General features: G+C 38.5%; 1 protein-coding gene across 2 annotated transcripts; it reads left to right on the forward strand.

Annotated features, from left to right (window-relative positions):
- Positions 1-5,947: 5,947 nt before the first annotated feature.
- On the forward strand, positions 5,948-10,414 carry pi15b (peptidase inhibitor 15b). 2 transcript variants are annotated; one of them, XM_081723363.1, is made up of 7 exons: positions 5,948-6,456; positions 6,620-6,902; positions 8,181-8,299; positions 8,780-8,912; positions 9,002-9,117; positions 9,447-9,578; positions 10,160-10,414. In XM_081723363.1, the coding sequence occupies exons 2-7, from the start codon at positions 6,639-6,641 to the stop codon at positions 10,224-10,226; spliced, it is 831 nt and encodes a 276-aa protein (XP_081579489.1). In that variant the 5' UTR covers positions 5,948-6,456; positions 6,620-6,638; the 3' UTR covers positions 10,227-10,414. The 2 variants fall into 2 exon arrangements, with proteins under 2 accessions (XP_081579489.1, XP_026866862.1); XM_027011061.3 differs by having other exon boundaries at positions 5,990-6,456; positions 9,447-10,414.
- The last annotated feature ends 1,347 nt before the right edge of the window (positions 10,415-11,761 follow it).

Genomic DNA, 11,761 nt, shown 5'->3' on the forward strand with positions numbered 1-11,761 from the left:
GCACGTTTAGCCTGTCCGCAATGCTAGCGTGGACGTTTCCACTTCCTGCCCAGACAAGACGGCCAAGACATGGCTGCCCGTCACCCAGATCCTAGCAGAAAACACAGCGACTGTTCCCTTCTGCCCCAACCACATTAACGTTCACAATGGAGGCAAACATCACGTTTTGCAGCTTACAGTATTAACCAGCACACTACCCCACATCAGACACTATAATTCAGATCTATTTAAAAGGCCTGGATTTGGGTTGTCCAGAACAGTTCCAGTTCTTTAGTTCACCAGCCACCTGCTGGAGTTCACGAGTCAGTGTGTCTTAGCCCACATCAAGGGTTCTGTTGTTTAATATTGCTGATCCAATGCTACTTAGCTTCTGACAAATGCCCTTTGGCCTTGGTTTCTGCCTCCATACAGACAGTGTTGCCTGGTAGAACCCTGTGACCCAAGTGACGTCATTCTAGTTCTGGGGATTTCCAAAGCTGCACTTGGATCATTCTGCCATGGACCACATACATCACTGACCATGAGGTGACCAAATCCAGGGGTGGAGAACTGCGACACAGCACATGTTAGTGATTTTTGTACTCCAGCAATGCTGATTCTAAATAACTGGATCATCAACAGAGGTGATTTGACAGTACAGTGTGAAAAGCCTTTTTAGTGCTAAACCTAGAAACCCTTTGAATTGTTATTGTAGTGAGACAAAAATAGAATGGCACAAAGCCAAGGACACAAATACTGTAACTTTTTCAGTTTTCATTCATTTTTATGGGGTTAGAAAGATTTGGGTATCTTAACTCCAATACTTTTGATCATCCCTAATAGAAATGCACAATTTTAATATGAAGATTACTATCACAGATGAAATAATTTGATATATGTCACCAGCCAGTCTCAGTGTATCCACAAAAAACATTAGCAACAAGACCTTTCTATTCTCTTTATATGTGGGCTGTGGATTACACTGGGGCCACTGAGTTTGCAGGGATTTTGCAGTAAATAAATTTGAAAAGTGAGATCCTCCCCTGCACTCTACACAGACCACATTACAGCTCCACTGTCTTGGCCTTGGCAGACTTCAGATTCCCAAGCCTCAAGTCGATGGCTTACCGCCACATTAACCATAATAGCAGAACCTATACTTAGGATTCTTAGTAATATTATGGATTCCTACACATAGTGTTATGACTTCTGAATGGTGTTTCATCGACTCATCTTTGGTGGGATTTATGAGTTATGAGGTTGTCTACTGTATATAAATCACCATGTGAGTTATGGACGATAAAATGAATACTTGACTGTTGTATTGTTTTTTGGTGTCCACAAGGCAGTTGCTGAAGGTGAGGTAAGCCAGTATTATCAAGAGAGTGACAAAAGGTTATGGAAGGAAGAAATAACCACATCACCCCAATCTGTGTAGTTTATGAGGCAGGACATTTGTGTTAATAACATTTTATGGAAATACTTCAGGGTTTTTGAGCAACTCTCGTTAGAATTTTAGGATGACAATAAAAAATGCTACCTACAGCATTAACGATTGCAACAGTGTGCATCCACAAATCTGGACCTGATTTCTGCTTATAAAGATGCCAACAATAATAACTATGCTACACTACAGAAAGTGCTGAAATGGTGTAAACAGTTAGTTATGTCATCAATCTGGGCAAGCTGAAGGCCAAGGGAACTGTGCATGAAAATGAGTCAGAGGGAAGAAGGCCTTTAATCAGCTTGTTTTTCCTGTTATATCAACTACTAATGCCCTAGTGAAATCCACCATTGTCAGAGATCAGCATATGAACCAAAATCCTATTTAATTATGCGTAATAGTAATGTGCCCACATCAAATTTATCTCCATTGTTCAGTTGTTTCTTTTTTTATATGGAAAAATGATGTAAGAACATCTTATGTATACAAATCAGTGACTCTCATTCCACCTGCTCTACTGATTCCAGTTACAAGAGTATTGAGTGTTTGGGAGAAGTCGAGATCAGAGATCAGATCCTGAACTGGACAGAAACTGTCCCTGAACAAATGTTATGAAGACAGTGGTTTGCCTGGCATGTTAAGGGGAGTCACTTCTGTCTGATGGTCTATGCCTGGGTAAAACCCATATTTAAAAAATGAGAAGTTCTTCATTGCAAATTTGTAATAGAGTTCTTGGGTAGGCCAGAGAAGAAAGCTCTGCTCTAGTCCAGACTAATGGACCCAGAAGTATGTTTCTTTGTATCAGCAGTGGCAGAACAGGCTTAGAGATATTAATAGTATGCTGTGGTTCTTGAACCAGAGATAACTATTAAAATGTCTCCCAAATTCCTCAAGTAGTTTTTGCCTTTCAGAGGGCTAGGAGTATAAATACAGCAGTGTATTATTTTTTTTTGTTTTATCTTTGTTTAATTGTAGAAAATTCTGAGACATTCACATGATAACGTTAAATGTGCAGTCAAGCAACCTGCTAATGAACCTGTGCAACAGATACTAAGAACACAGCTGCATGTCATCTCAACATGAATGAAAGCAAATATTACATTCTAATTTCTGTTTGAATGAAAGAAAGCAAAATTCACAATTTTCAAGATGGACTTATTAGTCAATGTGTGGATATTTAATGCAGCAGATTGAAAGTAATATAACTGCATACTAGTTTTTCAACTATTATTACATTTTGCAATAATTAAATGATACTTATTGGAGCTCTTTGTCTCTTTGTCTCTTTGTCTTTCGTTCTCATGGCCAAGCTTACAACTACTGCAAATTATGTAAATATTCTGAAAATAAATATGGTTCCCTGAATGTAAAATGGAGGTTCCCTCTATGCATGAGAGATAAAGGACAAAGGAATCCTAAGATGCTTTTCTTTCTGAGTCTGGGTAGAATCTCTTCCATTAGAAAATAAGACACTTTGTTTACCAAAACACTGTTTACCAATATTTAAATGAAGTTTACAAATAAGGAATTAAGTGATCCATAAGGAAGTAGTTTCACCTATATAACTGCACTGTTACCTATACAGAATCATGTCGTTCTTCTGTTTAGTTCTCCATCCTGCCCTCTTGCCACGTCTGCATGAATATGAATAACTGTGTACTGTATTTCTCCAACTGTTGTTTAGACCACATAATTAAGTGTCATGGCTTCTCTGAGTCATCTGCTGGCCTCGAGGACATGGGGTCTTACACAAGACCAGGCCAAACACTGGAACAACATTCTCATGGTTATCGCCTCTGCTGGGCTGGCCAGCTCCACATCCCTCACTGCCAAATCCTGAAAACCCTGAGCTGTGGCCAGAAATGTCTAATGAAAAAATGGAGCCTGTGGTTGTCTACAAATCATTACAGAGCAAACATGCACCACATGGAATGTACATGTAAATTTAAATCCTTTAACATCTACTGAATTAAATTGCATGAACATTATTCTTTGGTGGTCTATGTCAACATATATACTGGGAAAGCATACCACACATGTATTGAGGTATTATTGAGTAACTTCCTAATTTAATTATGCTACAACATTGAACTTACATAGCTGAACTTAAGCAACCATCTCCATTTTTGCCATATTGCTGTTTACCAAAAACATAGTTCTGTCAAAAGAGCTCTGTCAAATATGCCTTCTAATAATATAATGGATTTATTAGGCTTGTTTCGGTTGGCTGTCGATAGAGGAGAGTCAAGTGAACACTCTCAATGAAGCATGAGGTTGGTGTGTGCACTTACTGAAGAGCACAAGTGAGTTACTGTGTGTGTGTGTGTGTGTGTGTGTGTGTGTGTGTGTGTGTGTGTGTGTGTGTGTGTGTGTGTGTTTGTGTGTTTATGTGTGTTTCTTTGAATGTGTGCATGAGTGTTTATACGCAATGATAGGTTTGTTTACATGCAATAATAGGTGCCAAACATCTGTTCTTGCTGTGAGCATTTGCTCCACAACTGACAGATATTCAGAATCTAGCACCAGTCCTTAACAGCAATTGTAAATATACACTGATATATATACTTTCTTTATATATATATACGCTTGTCTTAGTTTTTGTAAATTTGAAAGGCGGGTGAAGAGAAACATTTTTTAGGGCTGCTTTAGAAACAGAAAAACTCCAAGAATACCCCTTGGAGGTTAATGACAAAGATGGTATGACATTGGACTATTTGTTATGACCTTTTAATGTCCTTTTGAGCATTTACTTCTAAACTATAGGCTTCATATTTACTTAATAATCATAAGGCTTATTATTAATATTCAGTAGCTACATGGAAACCAATATGAAAAGTATGAAGTTACAGGACGCAGGTATACTGGTTACTGGAGTATACACAGTAAAAGTCCTCCCCCTGACATTAAAATCTGAAAAGCAATTGTTCTGGTGCAGATGGACCATGACCTTTATTTAGCTTTTTGGCATGTTACCAGATACTTCATTTCTACACTTGGTGTAACAGCAATAAGGTTATGGTAGCTTTCACTGGAAATGAAAACCTAATAAAGAATACATCCATTCAAGAAAGTGAAATATCAACTTTAAGAGATAAAAATATGGATACAGCTGCACAGAAACTGAAAGGTGTATTCTAAACAGAAGCTGCTTCTTTTATTACTTCAGAATTCAAAGATTAAAAGGCTACTGTGTTTATTTTCCCTTTTTAAGCATATAAATGCAATAGTTATACATAGAAGTTACTAGTTTCAGTGAACCGGTGCCTTGATTACAGGTTTATCCTTTGGTAGTTTTGCTTGGATAGTGTTTACATCCAACACTCAGTGCAGCAGTGCAGAGACCTGAAGCTGGAGTCACTGACTTGAATTTGCCAATAGGATGAGCAGTGTGCAGTGGTAGGTATTTCTCTTTTTCCATCTTACCCCAAAATACTTACACACATGGACACAAAATCAGTCATACTTACTCGCATACTGACACACACACACAGACAGTCGTTTTACTGCTGGACAACAATTTCTCATCAAATAATCTCTGATCAGAGAATAAAGGGGTGCACTGACTGATCCATGTAGAGACTCAAACAGTGGTACAGTAATGCAGCAAGGAATGGGCCACGATTCATGTTGAGTCATCTCATCTTCTTCCTGTGACTTAGCTATTAAACACATTTCTGTTGAAAATTGTACTACCATTAAGTTAGTCATAATAATGTACAGAGATTAAATGAAATATTTCCTCATGGGATACTTCAGATTATATTGGCCTTTTATTCAATATTTTGTGCTATATTACTTTGCATTCGAGATCTGTTTGTATTTTATTATGTTACTATTCTCTAAACATAATTTCATATTGTGAATTTTTAATGCATTGTATGCCACTGTTAGCCAAACTATTTAAAGTAGTTTCTCTCTTCATGAGATCCATGATCAGTGACCCCATATCCCAATTTCACTAATGCACAGCAAAACATCAGGGCTGGAAAATCAACAACTGATAGAATATGTTTACTGGGTGCAGCAGCTGAATATCATATAGTATATTAAAACAATGAATACCTACTGTAGATAATATTAATATAAATTACTTTGTTAAAAACTAATTATATTCAGAGTATAATTATCTTAAGGCAATGTCTGAATTAAACTTAGTGCAAAAATTAAACAATGATTTTAAGAAAATTATTAAGATTACAGAGGAATAGGCATATCAGTATAATTTCTAAGAAACCCGGGCTATTTACCGTTGAAGGGAAACGGGGAGAGAGGCAGATTTAGGAGTGGAGTGGGGTCATACTGTATCTGCGTCATGTTGCCTCTTTGCCAGATTTCATTTGCCAATGAAAATAATACGCATGAGAAGGACTTCTTAACTTGGCTCTCCACTTGCCCTGCTAGAAAACCAGGGTTAGATCCAAACACGGTACAAGTGTAACTGTGTAACGAATATGGCAGTTTAAACATCCGAGACAGGCACACTAAAATCATCTAAATACAATCTTTTCTATCTAGATTTATTATAATGCTTGAGTAGGCTTATGCTTTTCGGGAAAGATATTAACTGACTTCATACCATCTGCACTTGATTAAATTTTCTGTCCTTACCTTGACAGAGAAAATAACAATGGGAAAAGCTTTGTGGCGAACGATTTGTACGAGTTCAAGGGCTATAAGCGTGGTTTTGTTTTTACCCAGTTACATGGTTTTTAACTCCAGGCCACATGTTTATTACAAAAATAGCTACTTTAACTAAATCTGAAGTAGTAACAGTTATCAGAGTGGGCTGACCATTTTTTTTTACTTCCTAAGAAGAGAACGCCGGATTGAGCGCACTGACTCGATGTATTGATCCAGGTGACAGGGAGGGACTGAGTGCACCTTCCTCGTGCCTCCCGTGCCACGGTACGGTATATAAACCGAACCGTGCAAAAACTGCAGTGGGAGATTTGCAACGTGCCAAGTGCGAGAGAAATCGCAGGTAGTAAATAGCTGTCTTATCAACTATAGTCATTAAGCTGATTATCAAAAAGGTAAGCTCTTTGTCAGCGATACGTTTGCCCAAATTCATTTATGGTTTGTGTGTTTATTTACATAGCTCTTATTGTGATTCATTTATCGTCATTTTAGGTCCAAAATCACATTGTTAGTTCCTACTATGCAGATTTCTCTCACACATTATGTTGGTTAATTTAGGGTCGGTGAACTGAAAAGGATGGGGAACATCAACTTTTTTATCGACCTGATTCTATTATGTGCCGCCAGCGATGCAAGTGCATTGATCGTAAAAAATGCAACTGATTTACCCACAAGAGTCAACATTACCGTCAGCAACAACGTTGAAGACCAGGTGTCGGCATCCATAGCAAAATCAAGGCGAAAGCGTTACATTTCACAAAGCGACATGATAGCCATCCTGGACTATCACAATAAGGTGCGAGCCAGTGTCTTTCCACCTGCTGCCAACATGGAATACATGGTAAGTGTCTAAAAGTACAAGCAGTGTTCCATTCTTTCAGTTCACTGCAAATCGTAAATACCAAAATGGTAACTGCATTGTTCTGCATTGTTCTGTTTATGAGCAATTGCACGTTGCATTTAATTTTAAACTATCTACAGCTAAGATTTCTAACATTTCTAACACCTAACATTTCTAAAAAGCAACTAGAATACAACACCTATTGGAGGTCGAAAACTTAGAAAGCGAAGGATATTTGTTGTGTTGGTTTATTTCGTATACGTTTGAATAATTGATTGTTTTCCCTCTGAATTAAAATGGAAATTCTGAAACTCAGGCGACGGGTAAACAGACTGAAGCGCACAAAAGAATTCGCGCACCCCTGTTGGACGTATGGCATTACGATTAGATAGAAAGGGACATGGGTGCGCTCCCCCTTCTGGATTATTTGAACCATTGCATTGACTTTAGATTACTGAAATATCGCCTTAGAAGGCAAGACGGGGAATGTTTAAAGAGACCCGCTGCTCTTAATGGAAATAGCGCTCGTGTTTTAATGTTACGTTCACGTGTAGCACGTGCTGCAGCCCCTTTAGCATGAAAGACGTGTCGTTTTCATCTGTTGCAATTACTATGCGACTACTGAACGATTTGCACTGCTTTTGTTTGAGTGACTTATTATGAGCCATAAAGACGCCTGTCACCTGATATAGAATACTGAATGAATGAGATCACGGATATGGAATGTTTTCATCTCAGTTCATTTGTTATTTAGCTGTAAGAGTGCACAGTTCTCGTCCAAACGTGCTGAAGAATTCAGTGATGATAGTTTGAAAAAGTGCTCCCCAATTAAGAAGGCTTGAGCTGGTCTTTGCCTTTTCAGATTGGTAGTGTTCTATAATACCCAAATAGATACAACTACAATGAAGATTTCTTTCAGAGATGAGAGAAATAGGGGAAAACATCAGATAAAATAGGCATCAGTTATCTGCCATTACACTGTATGCTCATGCTTTAAGGATGAAAGCCTTAAGGATGTAACCAGCTAGTGCTGGTTTTGATTATACTGCACACACATACTGCACACACATGCACATATTTTATGTCGTGATCAGTGATTTTTATGAATACTGAAGTTCTATAGTCTTTAGTTGGTGCATTAGTTTGTGTAGCTAGCCACGTCCTTAAATTTGCTGTTAGTGAGGTTTTCTTTTTTGATTGACACATCCCTTCAGTTGGTTCTCATGCAAACCCTCTCAGCATAAGAGCTGTTATTCAGTGTTCTCTCTATATGAGCAGGTGTGGGATGACAATCTGGCAAGGTCAGCAGAGGCCTGGGCTGCCACCTGTATCTGGGACCACGGGCCACCATACCTGCTTCGATACCTGGGCCAAAATCTCTCCGTCCGAACTGGCAAGTAAGGCTGGCAAACTCTTTATAAGTGAGAGGACAAAGTGTGATACTGTGATAACCTTAAACAAGGAGCTGCATCATAACAAGCTAACTCAGATGACAGGCCTTTTTTTTTAAAGCTAAATCAGAAATATATATATATTAAAGACTTTAACAAATCTTTAAAAAGCAACTCTTTTGAAATTTAGCTTCTAGCTATGCACTGTGTGTTTGTCTGTTTCAGCACCATGGACAGGCTCCTGGAAAGGGACAAAACATGAAAATATTTTTCAGTCATTTTTCAGTCAAGATATATGAAGTTGTTTTCTTAATTTTTTTTACAAGAAGGGAATCAAAACATCAATGCCTGTGGCTCTGCCATGGATACATCAGAGCTAATGGCAGTTGGCTCTTTAGGCTATTCCACTGGGCTCCAGTACACTGCATCCAGCAAAATGTACCTGTTGTCTGGACAACACTCACTGTGTCTTTCATCTGTTCCCAGCTACCGGTCCATCCTCCAGTTGGTTAAGCCCTGGTATGACGAGGTGAGGGATTACGTATTCCCATACCCCCGTGACTGTAACCCCAGGTGCCCTATGCGCTGTTACGGACCTATGTGTACACATTACACACAAGTAAGTGTGACAGAGAGCTGCAGTTTCTGGTGAGCTCAGCAGACATCGAGTTAAGCTTCCCTATATATGTCACTCCCTGCTCCATGCAGATGGTCTGGGCCACTTCAAACAGAGTCGGGTGTGCGGTTCAGTTGTGCTACAACATGGTGGTGTGGGGAACGGTATGGAGGCAGGCAACATACCTGGTCTGCAATTACTCTCCAAAGTGAGTGTATACACAAAACTCAATTTCAAATATCTTTTAGATAAATCTGAATTTGACTGTACCAAATTAATTATACCATTTTACTAGCAGTCTTTGGTCTAGCTATGGAGAGCTACAGAAGTGTTTTATCATTGTACTTTTCTCCAGTCAAGCACATATGATTCTTGTTACAAAGGGCTTGGTCATGAGCTGATGAGATGGGTCAGGTGTATAAGGTGCATGGGAGAGCTGGGACCAAGAACCAATATTCACAAAAATTTGAACTTAGTGATTACCCTTTGAATGTGTATGGCTCAAGTCTGTTAAATGTTTATAATTCTGATTTCCAGGGGTAACTGGATAGGAGAGGCACCATACCAGGTTGGGGTGCCATGCTCCACGTGCCCACCAATCTACGGAGCCTCCTGCAGCAATAACATGTGTCTCCCTGCCCTTAACTCCAACTTCATGTACTGGTTTAAGTAAGCTATTTGTTTTCAGTGTTGTCTGATAACAGTTTTGTCTTGGTAAATGATAATATGTGATGTCATCTGATATACAGAAAGGTGTGGTTTTTGTTTGTTTGTTGCATTTTTTCATATGATCTTGTATGAGCTATACTTAAATTACTAGAAATGGTGCTAATGTTAAGTATTCTTTGTAGGGCTCTTATACTGTGGATCATCATATTGATGCTCTTAAATGTGGTTAGCCAGAGTTTTGTACTGATACACAGTTAAGGCCTGTAATAATCTTATATTGTTCCCTACTTAATGTACATTTATGGTTTGACTATGCCTTTCTTTATTGGTTGATAAAAACTAATCACTGTTATAACTGTCAGGGTGCTAAGAGATAACTCATGCTATATGTTGGTCAAAGCTAAGCATTTTTTACACTCACCAGCTACTTTATTAGACACACTTACCTTGCTCTGATATTGAGTGTGCACCACATTTGGTACACTGTTCTTATAGGTGCATTTTATTGGTATACAAGTACAGACATATCTGTTGGCACAGCCAGCCTCTACCTATTTATCACAGTGGTTTTCTTGCCACAGGACTACTGCTGACTGGGTATTCTTTAGGTGGGAGACCGTTCTGAACACAGTGGGGAGGTCTTGCTGACATGCCTGTATCAGGCACAGATGTTTTTCAATGTGTCAATATCATTATATGTGTCATAGTCAGAAACTGACTATTGATGAAAAGCTACAGGATAACTAACAAATTGTGTTTGGAAGCAGATGTGCTGTCATCACTAGTTATACACCTAAAATGTGTTTCTAGTAAATAAACATTTCTAATAAAGTGTATGGTGAGTGCATCCTATTACTGTTTCATGGTCATATACCAATAGCTACACTCAATTATTTCATAGTACTGGCCTGTGTGTGTGTGTGTGTGTGTGTGTGTGTGTGTGAGTGCATGTCCATTTTGGATTAGCCAAACCATGCAGACGTTTGAGGTTCTGCAGTCAATACCTTTCACTGTCTTCCAGTTGTATGTCCCACACACATGAGAATCCATGCTGAGACATTATAAGCATTGTAGTTAATTCACATGGGACATGGTGCTTTTTGAAGGTTATAGCTGGCTTTAATGTGCTGTTGGTATGTGTATGCATTTAGTATTTTAAAGCATCTGTATAAGAGGTAGTAGAGTTCCAGAAGCAGGGGCTAGATCAGGAGTTTCCTGCTCCCAGCCCAACTACGCTGCAGAGTCTGACATCTTACTTTCTCCAGTTCACCTGATCCAGCACATCAGCTAAAAGCCTTCAACAGTCAGTACAGGTGTGCTAGAGAGTGAAAAAAACTTTGAGTTGAAAACCCCTGAGGAAAACTTTTGGACCCATTACACCCTTCAGTTATTGTATGCTATTTAAAACACTTAGAAGCTAAGCATTTTGGATGTTTTAGGCTTTTGGTATTTAGTGTACTCTATAATTTTTTATGTATGGTAATTCGGATGAGATATCTTAACTAATAGTAAGTTCTTTTTATCAGTAATTTTAACAGTTTTATTTAATTTTCTTAATGTTAAAAGTAATTACTTTTATCACAACTAAGATATTTTTGTACCATGTTACTTTAAAACATTTGCTAAATACAATTTATAATGGACCTCAGTAGACTGATAGCATGCTCTGCTGAAACATGGAAATGTCATTATTACAAATTCATTAGAAAGAACAATAGTAGCCTGTTGTCTCGCGAAGTACGAAGTACAGCGCCATCTCCTGGACAGGAACTCCACTACGCCGCTTTGTAAGGCTGTTGCAGTGGCAGTGTGACTTGAAGTGCGTGAAGTTTTCTTATGTAACCCCACCGAAAAGCTCACAACGAAAGTTGTCTGGTTTATGCTTAATTTGTTTGTTTTATTATATTATTTGGCCCAAAGTAAATTGTTCATATTTTGTACTGAAAACATAAATAATGTGGTTCTGTATTATATAGAGAGCGCGCTTGTGTAATTAAGAATGTAATGTTAATAGGACTCCATCTTTATGTTTGTGCTGCGAGTATGAATGTGAGTGTGTTATTGTTACTGTGAGTATGCTATCCACCTCAGTCCAGCTGGGCTCACTAAAGGCCTTATAGTTCTCAGATGAACTGTGTATGGCTCATAAAGGTTCACATAGGATAAATGTCCTCTGAGGAAGA

The sequence above is a fragment of the Electrophorus electricus genome, chromosome 11 (genome assembly GCF_041902795.1).
Source record: "Electrophorus electricus isolate QZ-2024a chromosome 11, ASM4190279v1, whole genome shotgun sequence".
NCBI lineage: Eukaryota > Metazoa > Chordata > Actinopteri > Gymnotiformes > Gymnotidae > Electrophorus > Electrophorus electricus.

Coding starts and splice junctions, on each gene's coding strand:
- pi15b (XM_081723363.1), top strand. CDS start 6,639: ATGGGGAACATCAACTTTTTTATCGACCTGATTCTATTATGTGCCGCC. Junction 6,903..8,180: donor CTGCCAACATGGAATACATG/GTAAGTGTCTAA, acceptor CTATATGAGCAG/GTGTGGGATGACAATCTGGC. Junction 9,579..10,159: donor AACTTCATGTACTGGTTTAA/GTAAGCTATTTG, acceptor TTCTTGCCACAG/GACTACTGCTGACTGGGTAT.